The 19,546-nt window shown below is 38.9% G+C and overlaps 2 protein-coding genes across 2 annotated transcripts; both read left to right on the forward strand.

The window, feature by feature from the left end:
- The first annotated feature begins 10,482 nt into the window (after positions 1-10,482).
- On the forward strand, positions 10,483-11,301 carry LOC115964769. The gene has a single exon (XM_031084022.1). The coding sequence runs from the start codon at positions 10,483-10,485 to the stop codon at positions 11,299-11,301; it is 819 nt and encodes a 272-aa protein (XP_030939882.1).
- A 7,454-nt stretch (positions 11,302-18,755) lies between these two features.
- On the forward strand, positions 18,756-19,097 carry LOC115964770 (protein BOLA1, chloroplastic-like). Its single transcript, XM_031084023.1, has one exon. The coding sequence runs from the start codon at positions 18,756-18,758 to the stop codon at positions 19,095-19,097; it is 342 nt and encodes a 113-aa protein (XP_030939883.1).
- Positions 19,098-19,546: the final 449 nt, after the last annotated feature.

A 19,546-nucleotide genomic window follows, 5' to 3' on the forward strand; every position in this document is an offset into this window, starting at 1 on the left:
GGTTTTAAGGAGTTATAATGTTTTTTTTTTTTTTTTTAAATATTGTGTTGATGTGGAAAATTGTGGTGTCAGCAGAGGCTTCGGTTTTATATATATATATATATATATAGATTATAAAAAATGGATGTGGGTATATAAAGCAAAAGTAAAAATTAGGTAAATCTCACTAAGGATCTCTCTTGATAAGTTTTATAATAGCAATAAATAAATAAAAAATCGTTAGGTGAAAATCTCTTCAATTAACAAGAAATTTAACAAGAAAATAAAATGCTGCATAACAATTAACATAATTATAATAATATTCAAACATAATATATATATATATATATATATATAAACTTTTTATGAAGACATAAAAACAATCAAAGAAAAATATTAATGATGTATTTGGTTATATTCTTATAAAAAAAAATGAAAGGACTTCACTTAAAATTGTTTTCTTAAGTTTCAAATTATATCAAGTTGGCCCTAAATAAAAAAAATGGATAAGAATTCACTTTGTTCCAAGAGTACCAATATCTTTTTTCAATTGATTTTGATTCGTGCCGCCAAATGTGTAATTTAATACCATTTGAGTAACATACCAGTGGCAGCAAAAAGAAAAGACTATATATATAAATATATATATATATATATATATATATATAATATACGATAAAATAGTTGATAAAGAAGAAGATAGCAAAATAGATATAGTCAAAATAAATTAAAACAGAGTATGGAATATGAAAACTGAAACAAATAAAATCTTACTTGAAAATACTTCTGTCTTTGATTAAAACTGAAAACTTCTGCCTTTCTTACAAGCTTTGAAAATAAACACTGTCTGAAGAGTTACAAGATTACAAAGTAAAATCTGTAAAGGGTTACAAGATTATCTGTCTGAAGGGATAAGGTTACAAGATTACAAAAAGAAAGTAGAGTACAAAAGTCTTTCGGGGAGGGAGAGGGTAAGCTATATGGTTATCTCTAAGCAATTAATGATTACTGGCGGAACTATTACTAACCACCCAAACAACGCCTATCCGTCGGCTACAACAAAAGGGCTGACCAACGCGAAACTATGGTTTGCCAACGAGTCTTTAGGCTGACCAACGCTAACAAGGAGCAAGTAGTGGCTATGTAGTAATAAAATTCCTAGTAATTTCTTAATTGCAAAGAAATAAAACTCATACATAAACCATCCATGGCTCTGATACCATTTAACTACCCAGGAGAGAGCACAGCAGTAATATAGAAGCATAAACAACAATAAAATAGTTGATAAAGAAGAAGAAAAAATGGATAAGAATTCACTTTGTTCCAAGAGTACCAATATCATTTTTCAATTGATTTTGATTCGTGCCGCCAAATGTGTAATTTAATACCATTTGAGTAACATACCAGTGGCAGCAAAAAGAAAAGACTATATATATATATAGGGGGAAAATTTTTTTTTTTTTCCTTGTTAAAGTGAATGACTAAATTTTTTCTAGCATTTGACTATTCTCTTCTTGGGTATGTTTAGTCTCGTCCTACACACATTATTAAAATTACATAGGGAAATTTTTTTTTTTTTTTCCTTGTTAAAGTGAATGACTAAATTTTTTCTAGCATTTGACTATTCTCTTCTTGGGTATGTTTAGTCTCGTCCTACACACATTATTAAAATTACATTCTATGTACTACAATTGTGTCAAATGAGTGTCCTCTTCTTCCCTCCCCCTCATTATGCCACGTTGATAATCTTTTTTAACACTTTATTTCACACACTTTATGAAAGAATCTGAGACCTGTTATATATTTTTTCTGAATGAAATAGGCAATCTCGTAGTTCTTAGTCTGTAAAAAATACATTGTAAGGTGCTTCGTTTTATTTTTTCGATTCAGAAACCTATTGCACCAAATTTTTTTTATAGGCATTTCACCTTGAAATACGAAATAGTATTGATATTGATACTAAATATTAAATAAAGCATATTAATATTAAAAAACAAATATTAGTAAATGTAAAATATAAATGAATAAAAAATAGTTTCGAGTGAATGCTCCCTCCAATAGGGATGGTAATGGGACGGGTTTTCTATTCCCCGCCCTACCCACTCTCATTTCGGGGTGGATTCTTTCCCCCACCCTAGCTTTAGCGGGTGCTTATGAGTCATAAGTACCTGCCTATCAAATGTATTCGTGTATATATATATATAATATATTATAATATAAAAAAATTGACTTAAAATATGTCATTCATTACTTCTAATGTTACAAAAGTTTCTCAAAGCATAACAATACAACATTTCAAGTATATAAACTTGCATTCTAACTCTCAAACTTAAGAAAACCTTAATCACATCTCAAAGGGTTCCAATAGCAACATACATACATTGATCATATGTTTAAGTGCATGTTTACAAGAAGCATGCATTTAACAAAGCAATATAAAACACAGAGATGACAAGATTCCTATCTTTTCTTTGAGCATGATAAAGTTCAATCAAGTAAAATTCATGTCAAATAGCACTATTCTAAAGGGGATTGAGATCAGGTGCAATACCATACCTAGGGTATTGCACTTGATGCAATTTCTATGAATGGTTGAGATTAATAGTTGCAAAAAGCAACTTTCAATCTCAACCATTGATTCAAATAAGTTAAGAAAAAAATTAAAAGAAGTAAAAAGTAAAAGTTAAAAAGGTGAAAAGTGAAAAAAATTTGTGAAAGATTTGGGTAAATTGCACCTGGTGCAATACCTAAGGTATTACACTAGATCCTAATCCTTCCAAAGGTAAGTCCCTTTCTATGACACACTCAAAATCAACCGCAATGTCTAGTAGTATTTAGGTTATAGTGACACATAAGTCCATTTTTTTATAAATTATTGTTAGATTGCAATTGAAAGTATAGTAGCTGACACGTAGTTTATTCCTCAATTAATAACACTAGCATGTAATCCATTCAAACGCACATATACATTTAAAATAAAACACAATTTTTTTTTTATAAAAATATAAATAATTAGTCAAATTATTTTTAAAAATAGCACGTAACACATGCATACGTATGGATACATTTAAAATTAAACATGATTTTTATCATAAAAATATAAATAATTAGTCAAATTATTTTTTTGAAAAAGTAAACATAATTAGTCACATATTAAAATTCTTACCTAAATTTAATACTACTTATGATTTTTTTTTCCTAATTTTTAATTAGATAGAACGTGTGGTGATTTTTATTGAGCATATGTGATTGATTGATTTTTTATTTTTTAAATAAATTTTATAAGTCTTTAATATTAGATTCTTAGTATTTTGCACTCGTTATTTCACTTGGCACAAAAATTAAAAAAACTTAGTAGATACATGACACAAACTTAAGTAGATAACTATGGTGTGGTCCCCACATAAACTTAAACACATGGCGCAAAATTGGATTCTAATTTCAAATTCTAATTGAACATTCTCTTAACTTTACCTCTCTCTCTCTCTCTCTCTCTCTCTCTCTCTCTCTCTCTCTCTCTCTCTCTCTCTCTCTCTCTCTCTATATATATATATATATAGATTAGTTCTTGTAAAATTTTCCACATAATCAATACTTTGTCGATTTTTTTGTTGTTGATAAACTGGACAGTTTAGACTTTCATTAAGGGAAAAAAACTAAAGAACAAAAGTAGAAAAAGCAGTCCTGTAAATATCAACAATAGAAGCAGGGAGGTTGAACTTATTACAAGAAAATGACCTTCTAAGACTACCCACCAGCTTAGCAGAAGCATGAGCTACAACATTACAATATACTAAGTTATGGTTTTTTCACATAACATTTATGCTGGCTTTATTCCATGACAAAAAGTGTTGTAATTGCATTAATTTATTTCTTTATATTTTGTGGGATTTCATTGTAATGGGTTTAGTATTAAGTTAGTAAGGATTGCTAAAGACAGTGAAGTTCGTGACTTGCTTGCGATTGACTCACAAGTGGACAACCCGTGAAATGTCACATGAGAAGCACATGCTGGAAGCTGAAGAGTCAAGTGTCAGGCTGTATTTCGTGAGTCACTTTGCGACTTGGCTAACCCTTAAGTGACCCATAAAACTCTCTGCTTGGATGATTTTAAATGTGACTCTTATATCCTTCACTCATACTATATATACCTTCATTACCCACAAAATTGTAAAAAGCCTTTCAAAGAGAAAACCCTAGCAATACACTTGAGAGTTAGAGATCGTAAACTCACAATCATCTATACAATTTCTCTTAGTTTTCCTCTACTCCTACCTCTCCAATTACAAATCCTTAAGAGGTCCTTAGCCCAAACACTTTCCTCAACCAATTTGAGAGTTGTGAGAAGTTTTGGTGCATGTGGGAAGTATTGGAAGAAGCCATAAATTGACGGATACAATTTAGAGCTAATTGCGGGATCCGGATAACTAGTGAAGGCATATCTCGATGAAGCTCGTTGGTAGCTGGAACTTGGAGGGTTTAAGTTCTTTGGATAGATTAGGCTTAGAAGGTCTTTTTGATATCCTTGTACTCCAACTTTATTCACTAGTGGATCGATTTGGCTTGGAGGGTTGCGAAAAGATTTTCGCCGAGTACTTTGGTTTCCTTTTCGATAACACATTTTGGTATTATCTTGTATTTACATCTCTCTTCCATTCTCTTTAAACTTTACATTTATTATTTATTGTATATACTTATGCTTTAGAGAGTTGTTCCGGTTTCATTGTGTTACTCTTACTCTTATTCCGCATTTAGTTAAGTATGGTAAAAGCAATCTAGCCGTAAGTTTTATTTGGGAGTCTAAACAAACTATAGTGTTTTTACACTATTTGAGCATACACAGTAAAACCCATAAACCAAGTTTTGTATACATGAAGCTTTGGTCTTACCAAGCAACATAACTGAAATTTCTGTTCATCAAAAAAAAAAAAAAAAAAAAAAAAAAAAACTGAAATTTCTACACCAACATATTATATAGATTAAACTTATAAGCCAACAAGAAAGCCTATTCAACTCATGTGAAAAATGAAAATTCTAAAAAAAAAAAAAAAGATTTTAGAGAGAGTAAATTTGAAATTAACAAGTTTTTTTAATTTATAATTCGATATTTGGAGAGTGGGAAATTTGAACGCTGAATGTTTCCATTAACATACAAGAAGGTGAATTACAAAATAACAAAAATGATTATTTTTAAAACAAATATAACTAGTGCAGTATTAAATATTTTTTTTTTTAAATCAAACTAAAAACAATTATAACTAATTAAGTAATTTTTAGCTAACAATTATTTTTTAGAAAGTGTCAAACACAATAAAATCTCACAACATTTTTACAACACTTGTTTTGAATTGTGGTGGATCTGAGTATAATCTTATTTTATTTTGACATATGATGGGTTGACACTTAAACTTGTTAAATTTTGTTGTGCTTGTAGAAGAACTCTTCCCCCTCACCGTCTAAATATTGCTTGCATAAATCAAAAGAAGAGGAGAAAATGAAGTCCTTTTATGATGCCAAACATGCGTGTCTACTTTCTTTAGATTAGATTAGAGTGTCATCCGCTCTTGTAAGTTGTAAGTATCATAACGTGAATTGCATTATGAATTATTTCTTATTTTTATTTTTATGTATCGTGTATTAAGATACACAGACATTTTATAAAACTTATGAAAAAAATTTATAAATATACATATATGAAATGGTTTATTTATTTATTATTATTAACATTGTAAGGACTGAAATTAGATTGGACCCAATATAGGACTGAGTTTTAACCCAAGAAGCCCAAACAATAAATTTGTAGAGCATGGATGAAAGAACTAGATCTACTCCAGAAGAAAAACGATAAAATTTGCTAATTTAAGGCTATTAAACACAAGTAAGATAAGAAAGTCTGTCCTCGGAGTAGCCTGAGGAGCTTATATTATATTGTCTTGTTGATCAACAAAGTTACAAGAGTTCACAGTCTTATCGTAAAAATTTCTTGATTTCTTCTCTCATATCCCTTTTAGTACATCTTCCCATGCTCTATACTATAATCTTGATATCATCCCTACCATACATGTGTATGTTAGATTCTGGGAACTCCTTCCTATCCCATCCAATACCTCCCAAAACCATCAACTAATAGCAGTAAGGCTGCTTGACCACTATTTAGGCATCACCTCCACATTAATGCGGCCAAAGAGTTGGTTGGGAGGCATTTAATGCGGAGATAGCAGCTTTTTGAAGATATTTGTTACCCTTTTCCTTTCTTACCCCTTGTCCAATGTCCAACTCTTAGTTGTGATGTAACTTCGAAGAAAGTCCATGATGATATGGCACTCTTACTGACCTCGGACACTTGTTGCCGAGATGGCTTTTCTCCTCGGACATTCGTTGAACTTATCTCATATTATCTCTACTTTTCTCTTTACTCTGTTCCCCTTATAATCTTATCTAGACATCCTCGAATTGGCTAATGTCCTCGGATTGGGTCACAGGCCCAGTTAGTACAGCCTTAACAGTACCTCCTGATTAATTGGCCCCCACAAACATGATACATAATCAATTAATGACAAATTTAATTATCACCATTAATATTTTGTAATTCTTTTTTGAAGACATTCAACATCAAAATCACCATCAAGCTACTCATTTCTCATCTTAATTTTTTACAAAAGTCTGGAAAATTAATTTTTAAAATCATTTTGACACCTTCAATCATGATTTAACATCCTTATAAGTTTTTGCCAGGCGGTTTTTTTTTTTTTTTGGTAAACTTGCCAGGCGGTTTCTCATTCATATAACTCTGTTCAAATATTTGCTTCACAAAAAAATTACATTTAAGTTTTAGCCTACTTGTCTATCAGTAATACAGATATAATGATCCCGAGTGGAATACTTTTCCCTAATTCATTTTCTCTTATCGCTTTTTTTTAGGAATTAAAAAACAAATAGGAACACATGAATTTGTATAATCAATCTATGTACTTAGAAAATTAGGAAAGCTCATTTGTATAAGGACAAAGTTTGGCTAAAAATTTGGTTGTACTCTAAGGCTACAACTCCCATTAAAATAATTAACATAACTACATATTTTGAAAAAGACAGAGTTTGACTAGAAACTTAGTTGTAGCCTATGATTACAACTTTCTTTAAAAAAATTAACATTGCTACATATTTTGAAAATCTAATTATTGGATTGCATGTTCTTTATGATTTAAACACATGTCAAATTTTGTGTCAATCGGATGTTATTTACTATATGATCCATAAAATTATTTTTTATGAATAATTTTTGTCGGACTGTGAGCTGTGCCATTCTACCTCAAAACCAATTGGTGATGAGGAAGATACACTCAAATCTTTTATAGCAATCGACATCACGCCATGCGAACCTATTTTTAAAGTGGTTGTAAGGAGTCAAATTATGGTTCCCCAACAATTTTAAATTACAAAAGTTTGCAATTTAAACAACTAATGACATAGTTATTGATTTTTTATCTTCTGAAAATTTTGTAAGTATAGAGAATATAAGAAGAAAATGTAATCTAATTGTGGATTTATCAAAATTTACATATAATAAAAAGATATTGAGTAAGGTTGTGCCCTTAGGATACAACCATATTTGTGGCCAAACTTTGTCATTTTGAAAATCTAGTCGTTGAATTACATGTTCTTAATAAACATGTCAAATTTTGTACCAATCAAATGCTATTTACTATTCGATCCATAACTTATTTTTTATGTATAATTTTGAACCACAAAAACGTGAAATTTAAATATTTGATTGATGACATGGTTATTAATTTTTAATCTTTTTTAAATTTTGTCAACATGGAAGATATAAGAAGAAAATGTAATTCAATGGTGGATTTGTCACAATTCACATCTAATAAAAAGATATTGAGTGGAATTGTAGTCTTAGATTACAACTAAATTTGTTACCAAACTTTATCATTTGTATAATCACACAAATGACAGAAATTTTTTAAGATAATATTAATATTAAAATAACACACACACACATATAACTATTTTTTTTATAAGTCACTTTGCTATATTAAACCATACTAACCCAAAATCTTGTTTAAAAACAAGTAGAACAACTTTTGGACAATCCAAAGCCTCAATTTTAATGGAAAATACTCAACTTAAACTCATATGATACACGCTTATATATTGTACAATTTATAAGCCCTACTAATACACATTTACGATACAGAATATTTTGACTATAATACGATACGTACAATACTTACAAGGACAAAGTTTCTCTCTAAACCTCTAAGTTAGTTTGGAGAGAAATTCTTCAAACTGCTCCTATATTTTTTTATTAGATGTAAATTTTGAAAATTTAACCAATTTTTTCCGTGTTCTTTATGTTCTTAACATAAATGTAAAATTTTGTTCAAATAGGATTTTTTTACTATTCGAGTAATAAATTTATTTTTATGTATAATTTTAGACCACAAAAACTTGAAATTTAAGTATTCGATTGATAATATAATTATTGATTCTTTATCTTTTTGAAATTTTGCAAACCTAAAGAATATAATAAGAAAATGACAAAGTTTAGCTACAAAATTGGTTGTAACTTAAGGGTACAATTTTACTTAATATCTTTTTATTAGAGGTGAATCTAACCGTTAAATTTTCAAAATTCACATCTAATAAAAAGAAATAAGAGGAGTTTAATGGGTTTATCTTCAGACTAGTTTGGAAAGAATATTTTCTTACTTACAAACAAGGTTTCTCTTCAAATTATGCTCAAGTAGGGTGTGGGGAATTATTCAATTCTCCCTAAAGACCATGCCACTATTACCTAATGGTCCTCCAAGAGGATTGATTAATTTCTTGAGAAGGAGGGGCTGAGTTGCAAGGTCAACAAATAAAGATTAGAGTAGGTTTAATTTCAAATTTTCCCCAAGTTTTCCACACTTTACCTGGTGGTTTTAGATTATTCACATTGATGATTGTAAAACAAGTTAAAAGTTATTTTAGCAACCAAAATCACAAAAAACTTACTACATTGGTAATGCTATATTTAAAACAATTTACCACATTTTTTTTGAGAATTTTAACCAATAATATCTGTAGGGGTAAAGGCCCAAAATCATACAATGGGCCTTGGGCCCCATACGGGAAGATCAGCCACGTTCGAGGAGAAGACGTGGGTGCCAAAAGGGCTCCCAGCCAAGTTCTCGTGGGCATGAAGACATTTAAAGGGTGGTCCGAGGAGAAATGTCTCTTCGGACATGACAAGTATGGCTCAAACATGCACTCTGCCTACTAGAAGGACCTACCCCAACGGACATTAGTGACAAGGACAAGTCCCACAGATCCGTGGCAAAGAAGGAAACGTAAGATGTCCAAGGAAAGGCTGCAGGTGCCACATTAAATGCGTTACAGCTACTTTTCTGACCGCATTAATGTGGAGAGGACCTGTGAACAGTGCTGCCTTGGCTACCGCAACTCACAGAAAGATGGAGGGGGTGTCCGATGGGACAAGCACACAGTAAGGGTTCAGATAATCAACAAGTGTAAGGCCATGATGGCTTCAAGAAGACTATATAAGAAAAGGAGTCCTCATGAGGGAGGAGGAGAACGGAGGAATAGAAAAATAACGGTAGACTTGGAGTAGGAACCAGCAAACATTCATCTCATCTCTTCAGACTGAGAATATATGGGTATTAACAGGATTTGTTTGTGTCTAATTGTTGTGTGGCCCAACCTTAACTATTGCCCACTTCGCTAAGGCCTAGTTCTATAGCCCATTATCTATAAATTCATTGTTTCTGGGCTCCTTGGATCAAGACCCCATATCTGTTGGGCTTGGGCCCCAAATTGTGACCCTACAATTGGCGCCGTCTGTGGGGAGAACTTGTACCTCAGTAAGTACAACCGTTAGAAATGGAAGGATCAGGTCCGTGCCAAACGGGGCCCGCAGACTCCCAATGGCAGGACAACTTTCTCAACCTCAAACGGGAAAGAGATCAAGACAAGCGACGAAAGGGTAGTGTGAATACCTCCTATACGAGTAGAAGCCGTTCGAGAGGGAAAGGCCATGCATCCCAAAAGCGGGACGGGAATAGGGCTCTACAGCAAGAAATCGATGACCTGAAGAGGAAGTTGCGCCGAGCACAGCGAAGGCGTCTCTCCCCCAGTCCGGACACCAAGGATGAAGAGGACAGCGAATACAGGCGAAGGAGGAGAACCCCACCAAGTGAAACTTTCTCCTATGAGGAAAAGCAACCTCACAAACGCAGCCACAAAAGCCCGTCCTACAAGGGCTTAGTAAACGATGCTATGTGTAAAGCCCTGGACCGGATCTCCTAGTCACCCTTCACACGCAAGATAGAGGGGGCTGAACTTCCTCGGCGGTTCCACCAACCCACTTTCACCATATATAATGGTCGGACAGACCCGGTAGAGCATGTAAGTCAGTTCAACCAGAGGATGGTCATCCATTCCAAAGACGAGTCTCTGATGTGCAAAGTGTTTCCATCCAGTTTGGGACCTATGGCGATGAAATGGTTTAACGGCCTCAAGCCGAACTCCATAAATTCCTTTAAGCAGCTAACCCAGGCCTTCGGCTCTCGCTTCATCACGAGCAGTAGGGTTCCTCGGCCCTTGGATTCCCTCATGTCCTTATCCATGCGAGAAAGGGAGACACTGAAGGCTTACTCGGATAGGTGTTGGGAGATGTATAATGAGATAGAAGGCAATTATGATGACGTTGCCATCAGTACCTTTAAGAGAGGCCTGCCGACCGAACACGGTTTAAGGAAATCCCTGACCGGGAAACCGGTCACCAGCCTACGCCAGCTCATGGACCGAATCAACAAGTACAAGAGGGTCGAAGAGGACCAGCAGGTGGGTAAGGGTAAAGCGAAGGTTGTCCCTCAGGAGAGGAGGGACTTCAGGTCAGACCGATTTAACAACAACAATCGGCTGAGAAGAGATTACACGGAGCAACTTGAATCCGCCGGTGCTCAGGTAGTCCACGCTGTGTTCCGCGATCCCTTACATAAGATTTTGGAGAAAATCAGGAACGAACCATTCTTCAAATGGCCAAATAGGATGGCAAGTGACCCCACGAAACGCAACCAGAACCTGTATTGTCAGTACCACCAAGAACCAGGACACACTACCGATGACTGCAGAAATCTGAAAAACCACTTGGACCAACTGGTCCGAGAAGGGAAGCTAAAACATCTCTTGCATCATTCCAGTAGCCAACAAGAGCAGACGAACATTGAGGCAAGGCAAGGCACCTTGAGATCGCCTATTGACACGATAAATGTCATTCTCGCTGCTCGGAACCCCAAGGAGGTCTAAAAGCTGACCGGCATGATCATTGCTTTGAACCGTTTTATCTCTCGTTTGGCGGATAGGTGTAGGCCTTTCTTTCTCTTGTTAAACAAGTGGAAAGGGTTCGAGTGGACTGAAGAATGCGCTTTGGCCTTCCAACAGCTCAAAGAGTATCTATCTCGGCCACCAGTCATGTCTAGCCTTGAAGCCGACGAGGTTTTGTTTGCCTATATCGCCGTAGCCTTTCATGCAGTAAGCTTGGTGCTGATTCGAATGGACAATGGCGTACAGCGGCCTGTCTATTACGTGAGCAAGTCGTTACACGAGGCTGAGATTCGTTACCTTCCCCTAGAAAAGGCCATCCTGGCGATCGCCCAAGCCACACGAAAACTCCCCCATTATTTCCAGGCACACACAGCCGTTGTTTTAACCCAACTCTCGCTCAAGGCTATACTTCGAAGTGTCAATTACACAGGGAGAATCGCTAAGTGGGGAACCATTTTGGGCGCCTTCGACATCAAGTACATGCCTCGCACCGCCGTGAAGGGCCAAATCCTCGCCGATCTAGTGGCTGAGTTTACCGAACCCTCACTAGAAGAAGGGGGAGGAATGCCAAGCATGGATGAAAAATTGGTTGGTGTGATCTCTTAGTAGGGGCGCACCTGTTGGAAAGCATACATCGACGGTGCAGCGAATCAAAGGGGCTCTGGGGTAAGACTCATCCTTAGTTCCCCCGACAGGATTACCATCGAAAAATCACTGAGGCTAGGCTTTTCGGCTACAAACAACGAGGCAGAATATGAAGCCCTACTACAAGGAATGTCTATGGTCGAGAAATTGGGCGGGAAATCCATAAACATGTTCTCGGACTCAAGACTTATTGTAGGTCAAGTAAACGGGGAATTGGAGGCAAGGGATGAAAGAATGCAAGAGTACCTAGACCAAGCTAATCGCCTGCGGTCACGTTTTGACTTTTTTAGCCTACTACACGTATTCAGAAGCGAAAACACACATGCTGATTCTCTGGCCATGCTGGCCACCTTCTCGGCTCAATGTTTACCTTGGGTTATACTTGTGGAAGATCTACACAGGCCCTCAGTGGTGAAGGCCGAGATGATACATGTCCACAGCGTCAGGGCAGGGCCTAGCTGGATGGACCCTTTAGTACTATTTCTGAAGAAGGATGCCTTACCTGAAGAGAAGAGCAAAGCCAACAAGATTAGAAGAGAGGCTTCTCGATTCTGGCTATCCGAGGACCTGAAATTGTATAAACGCTCGTTTTCAGGGCCATACCTGCTCTGCGTGCACCTTAACGCCACAGAACTTATCCTGGAAGAGTTGCATGAAGGGATTTGCGGAAGCCATACAGGGGGTAGGTCCTTAGCGCATAGAGCCATAACTCAAGGGTACTGATGGCCAAACATGCAGAAAGAGGCACATGAATACGTGAAGAAGTGCGACCAATGTTAGAGGTTTGCACCAAATATACATCAACCGGGGGGAATTCTCAATCCACTTTCTAGCCCATGACCATTTGCTCAGTGGGGCTTGAATATTGTCGGGCCATTTCCTAAAGCGGCAGGGAACAAGAGATATCTGCTCGTCGGCACTGATTATTTCACCAAATGGGTCGAGGCCGAACCACTTGCAAATATCAGAGACGTGGATGCCAAGAGGTTTGTCTAGAAAAGTATTGTCACCAGGTTCGGGGTCCTCATACCCTAATCTCGAACAACGGCCTTCAGTTCGATAGTAAGGCTTTCAGAAGATATTGCAGCGAGTTGGGAATTGCCAATAGATACTTCACACGGGCTTACCCACAGGGGAATGGGCAGGCCGAAGCCGTTAATAAGGTTATAGTAAACGGGCTGAAGAAGAGGTTAGATGACGCAAAGGGAAGATGGGTGGAAGAGCTGCCGCACGTTTTGTGGACGTATCGAACCACACCTCGTAAATCAACAGGGGAGTCCCCTTTCTCAATGACCTATAGGGCCGAGGCTGTTATCTTGCTGGAAACAAACTTTCCGACACTGAAAACTAGCTCATTCTGCCCTAACGGCAACAATGAGCTGCTGGAAAGGAGTTTAGACCTTATCAAGGAAAGAAGGGAAAGGGCAACGATCTAGCTCGCTTACTACCGACACAAGCTTAAGCAAGGTTATGACGCCAAGGTAAAGCTAAGGCCACTAGCACCTGGGGACTTGGTGTTAAGAAAAGTTTTGGGCACTGCAAAAAACCCCGCATGGGGAAAGCTCGGACCAAATTGGGAAGGGTCATATCATATCACTTCGGTGGCCGGCATAGGGGCCTACTTTTTGGAAGATTTGGATGGGCATGTAGTACCACGTTCCTGGAATGTAAACATATTATTAATGAAAGTTCCTACTCTTGACATACCCTTCAATTGCGAAAAGCCTTTGTGTCAACCACTATGCGGTTTTATCCAAGTATTAAACAGAACCCAAGTCTTGCGTGGCTCCTCGGACCACAAGCTTGGGGGAAATTAATCACTGTGCGGTTTTATCTAAGTATTAAACAGAACCCAAGTCCTGCGTGGCTCCTCGGACCACAGGCTTGGGGGAAATTAATCACTGTGCATTTTTATCCAAGTATTAAACAAAATCCAAGTCCTGTGTGGCTCCTCGGACCATAGGCTTGGGGGAAATTAATCACTATGCGATTTTATCCAAGTATTAAACAGAACCCAAGTCCTGCGTGGCTCCTCGGACCACAGGCTTGGGGAAAAATAATCACTGTGCGGTTTTATCCAAGTATTAAACAAAACCCAAGTCTTGCGTGGCTCCTCGGACCACAGGCTTGGGGGAAATTAATCACTGTACATTTTTATCCAAGTATTAAACAGAATCCAAGTCCTGCGTGGCTCCTCGGACCATAGGCTTGGGGGAAATTAATCACTGTGCATTTTTATCCAAGTATTAAATAGAACCCAAGTCCTGCGTGGCTCCTCGGACCACAGGCTTGGGGGAAATTAATCACTGTGCGATTTTATCCAAGTATTAAACAGAACCCAAGTCATGCGTGGCTCCTCGGACCACAGGCTTAGGGGAAATTAATTATTGTGCAGATTTATCTAAGAGTCTTATTCTCTCATTCATACTTAGCCGTATTACTTAAACTGCGAATAATGGATTATCATCGGGAATCTAGTAACACAGTCGAAATACATTCACAATGAAAACAAAAGTTGAAGCAGTAAAAATAAAGTTCAAAGAAGAAATTACATCATTCATTAAACTCCAAGATGAGTCATCTTACAAACATTAACAAAAGCTAAGGAAATGGAAAGCAGAACAAAACAACTGCAAGAGAAACCCTACACTAATGTCCTAGACTTTATCTTGGGTTAAGCTCTTTGCAGGACTCTCAGCCTCGGGATGATCATCGCCTGCTTTAGGTTTAGGACCGGAATTGGCTTGCGCGACAACGTCTTTTATAGTGAGGGCGTCCTCAGGTGACTTGTCCTTGGCTGGTGGCTGTGCCTCCTCGTTCCCCCTTTTCCCTTCAGGTATGATGGAATTGGGAGCAGTGGTCGGGGCAGAAGGGGGCTCCTCAGGAGGATTCAAATCTAGAATCTCACGAATATCCTTAGGAAAGAAGATATTCTCGATCCTCCTAAGGTCGGAGTCCGCAGGAACTGCCGCCCGATCCATGGCTACTTCCTAGGACTCGGTGACGTAGTCCCTGCAAACTACAGCCACCTCCTTGGTTAGCCTGGCTTCAGTGTCCGTCACGCCGCGCTCATAAGAGGCTGCCACCATAGCCTCAGCTGCCCCCCTGGCCAAACGAGTTGCCTCCTTTGCCTGTAGCAGCTGCGCCTTAAGGTCCGAGACCATTTGCTTCTCGATCACAAGGTTTATTTCTGATAAATTAAGCTGCTGGCGCATGTCCTCAGCCTGCTTCGTTATGGTCTTAAGGCCCGCCTCAGCACTGTCCCGGGCCTTGATTGCCTCTTTGATCTTCTTGCTTAAGCAATCTTTTTCCAGCTTAAGGGCACCCGCAGCCTTCTCCGCGACAAGGCGGGATTGAACCTCAACATTCACCTCCTCCCGGGAATTCTTCGCCCACTCCTCGGCCACGAAGACTTGTTGGGTGACTTGCATAGGAATAACGGAAGAATCATTAAAACAAAAACGACAGATAGACGAGCACGGAATAAGGAACGTGAACAAGGGAGAGTCTTCGTTTTACCATAGCAAGGTCTCTCTTCAATGACATGAAGAGGTTTGGTTGCCTAGTGGCTTGGAGCCCATCCATGTCACGAGGCAAAAGGAGGGGCTGTTGCAAGGCCTCGGTGAGATAAGACGCCTGCCCCCGTTGGGACTCCTAAAGGGTTGCATTCCACGGGATGGGGGCGCCGTCCAACTCTAGGCGGGGAGACCAAGTGCACTGCTCCCTCTTGATGGCAGCCTCCTTTTGGCTATCAATGGACTTCGTCCTCTTGTCTTTAGGCTTCTTGCCCTTTTTCTGTTGTTTGGCCTTTTGGGGGCCGACCTCATCCTCCTCTAGTTCTTCGACTGGCCTTTTTTGCCTCAAGTTAGGAATGGGTTGTAGCGCGGGGTCAGTGGAAGGAGGAGGAGGAGGAGGAAGGTTGGTTGGAACCTGCTCTTTAGGGGCATCCTTGGAGGATTGCCCCTTGTTCCTATTGGACATAAGCCCCCTCAGACCGGATCTCGGCTTTAAGTCCATGCCTTCCTCTTCAATTTCTTAGCTCATGTCAATCTGAGTAACTACAAGTCCAGGAGAGTGAGCCGCCGAGAAGCGATCAAGATCCGGACTGGAATCTGAGAGCTCTACGGGCCTTGTTGATACCTCGCCCTCCTCGTTGAAGTGGAAATGATCGATTTCAGTTTCGAGGGACGAGTGCGAGGAGTCAATTCCCTCCCCTAAAACGGCTACCTTTTGGAGAACGCGTTGAATGGGCGGTTGGACTGGTGGTAGGTCTCTCCGAGCAAGGAAGCCCAACTTAGAAACGTCAATATGGGCTAATCAGGGACTCCCAGCCCTTATCGCTTGACCCACATCCACGAAAGCACGTGAGAGAGGCTCGTAGTCCAAGATGAGGTGAGCGGCATGCAATTGCCCTTCCTTGCTCACAAAGATCTCGGACCTTAGGAGGTAGTTAAGAGCTTGGACATTGACCAAACTTATCTTTGGAGTAGTGTGTACTTTGTCTGCAAAATATCCAAAGGAAGGGTCATGTCAGTCCAAGAAGGCAAATAATCAAAACCGAGACCAAAACAAGTGAAAGGAAACTCAAAACTAAGATCCCTGCCGGGGGACTTGATCCTAGAGTGCCCCACCTGGTGCTCCCACCCTAATTGGGCAGCGAAGATCGTCATGCCATGCTTCAGAGACAATCAAATAATCGTCCTTCAAGCCTTTGTTAGACTTGGGAAGGCAAGATATCAGTCTCACCTCGTCGGACCTGGATTTCAGGTAATACGACTCATTAAGGCAATGACATTTGTACAAGTGAATTACATCGTGCCATGAGAGGCTGAGATTCATCTGTTAGTTTAGAGCGTCTACGCACCCTAGGATCCGGAACATGTTAGCGGCGCACTGGTGGGGGGCCAACCTATGGCTGCGTAAGTAATCCCTAGTTATCCTCCCCATGGGAATCGTCATTCCTCCTTCTATGAAAGCGATCATAGGAATGACGACCTGTCCTGTTTCTCTCTTGGTTAGGATTTGATCCGAGGAGCAATATTCTAGACCCACTCCTTGAGGGATACAGTATTTGGCCCTAAAACCTTCCATGCTGGGTGAAGAATCTACTAGCTTCTGAAACTTACCCATCCTATTAACCCTAGGTGGCACAGAAAAGGTTTGCTAATGAAAGGAGGCCGAGGAGAACAACAAAGAAGGAGAGTTAGGGAATACGGGGAAATGAACACTTACGGGAAGCGCGAGTTCTAAATCTCCCGAGCTTTCAAAGAATCCGCCGGGACTCCTTACAGAAATGGCTATGGACTTTTAAGTGTTTTGCGAGAGAAAGTGCTGAAGTGCTCTGGAACGCTTGAGTGTCTTTTCTAAAAAAGGGAAAGTAATTCCCCTCAGAAGCCTTATATAGCAAGGAAAAAATAAACGGGATTACTCCCGCTCAAAGAATTGGAGGAACATCTATCGTTGATTAAGCGCCCTACCGTTGGATGCGAGGGAACATAGAGTCGCCTGATGCAATTAATGGCGCCTTGTGGGCTACGAAACACCAGTAGCAATAATGAGGCACGTGAGACTGTACTCCCACATGTGTGAATTAAGAAATTGTGATAATTTATCCAATAAATATCAAAATCCCACATTTTCTCCTCGAATAAGAGGAAAAAACCGGAATTTTGAGGGGCTATTGTAGGGACAAAGGCCCAAAATCATACAATGGGCCTTGGGCCCCATACGGGAAGATCAGCCACGTCCGAGGAGAAGACGTGGGTGCCAAAAGGGCTCTTAGCCCAATTCTCGTGGGCATGAAGACATTTAAAAGGCGGTTCGAGGAGAAACGTCTCTTTGGACGTGACAAGTATGGCTCAAACATGCACTCTGCCTACTAGAAAGACCCACCCCAACGGACATTAGTGACAAGGACGAGTCCCACAAACCCGTGGCAAAGAAGGAAATGTAAGATGTCCAAGGAAAGGTTACAGCTACCATATTAAATGCGTTGCATCTACTTTTCTTGCCACATTAATGTGGAGAAGACCTGTGAACAGTGCTATCTTGGCTACCGCAACTCACAGAAAGATGGAGGGGGTGTCTGATGAGACAAACACTCAAGTGAGGGTTCAGATAATCAACAAGTGTAAGGCCATGATGGCTTCAAGAAGACTATATAAGAAAGGGAGTCCTCATGAGGGAGGAGGAGAACGGAGGAACAGAAAAATAATGGTAGACTTGGAGCGGGAACCAGCAAACATTCATCAGCTCCTCGGACTGAGAATATATGGGTATTAACAGGATTTGTTTGTGTCTAATTGTTGTGTGGCCCAACCTTAACTATTGCCCACTTCGCTAAGGCCTAGTTCTATAGCCCACTCTCTACAAATTTATTGTTTCTGGACTCCTTGGACCAAGACCCCATACCTGTTGGGCTTGGGCCCCAAATTGTGACTCTACAATATCCATTCCTTATGATAACTCTTTATTACCATATTAAAACACCAATTAGTTTTTGGTGTAAACGAAAATTAAATTCAGATTTCTTATTCAATTATAAGAAACTTTATCAATTAAACTAACTGGAAAAAAAAAAAAAAAAAAAAATTACCACAATGATGCAGTGAACTGCTACTAGCTGTATTTATTATTTATTATTTATTTTATTCTTTATTCTTTTATTCCAAATCACTCTCCTCTCAGCATCTCATTCTCCCTCGTCTCTCTGTGATATATAGCAAAACAAAAATTAAAAGGGAGGGTTTGAAAATTGAATTGATACTAAAAAAAAAGAAAGAAAGGAAGGAATGGGTTCTCGAGTAGTGGTAACAAGGGCGAATAGAATAAAGGCAAAGTTGCAATCGGCACTGGAAGCCACCGCTTTGGAGATCGACGACGTGTCGTACCAGCACGCTGGACATGCCGCCGTCAGAGCCAGCACTGCAGAAGGCCAGAGTGAGACTCACTTCAACGTCAAGATCGTCTCCCCAAAGTTCGACGGACAGAGCCTCCTCAAACGCCATCGTTTGGTCTATGATGCTCTTGCCGACGAGCTTCACTCTGGTCTACACGCTCTTTCTATTGTCGCTAACACACCCCAAGAAGCTGAAGCCAAAACCAAAACCCAAAACCCAACACCCAATAAATAATCAGTAATTATATATAACTTCTTTTCTCCACTACTATCAACATTATTATTTCCATTTCCATTTCCATGTGAGAGAGATTTTTACTTTTAACTGCTTTTGCTATTATTGTGATTGCTAAAAACCTGTCAACAGAAAATAACTATATCCAGATTTGTAATAGAAGAGGTATGATTTTATCATGAACTGCTTTTGTTATTCAATTTTGCTATTGCTTATGAGTTATGGGGTGGGTTTGTATAAGCTGTGTTTTGAGATTAAAATGAGCATTTGTAAAAAATCTATGAGGAGTTGTGGTTGCAAAACAGAGTTTTGGGTTTTAAAACCGCTCTTTTAATCTCCTAAAGTGCCTAACCAAACGGTCCCATGGTCTTTAGTTTTTATTATTTTCGGGTCCAATGCATGATGCCTAAGAGGGTTTTAGACTCAAGTTTTTATTATTGTTGAAGTTG

This window comes from Quercus lobata, chromosome 10, assembly GCF_001633185.2.
Source record: "Quercus lobata isolate SW786 chromosome 10, ValleyOak3.0 Primary Assembly, whole genome shotgun sequence".
NCBI lineage: Eukaryota > Viridiplantae > Streptophyta > Magnoliopsida > Fagales > Fagaceae > Quercus > Quercus lobata.

What these genes read in the sequence shown, in the direction of transcription:
- LOC115964769 (XM_031084022.1), top strand. Translation starts at nt 10,483, where the DNA reads ATGGCGATGAAATGGTTTAACGGCCTCAAGCCGAACTCCATAAATTCC.
- LOC115964770 (XM_031084023.1), top strand. Translation starts at nt 18,756, where the DNA reads ATGGGTTCTCGAGTAGTGGTAACAAGGGCGAATAGAATAAAGGCAAAG.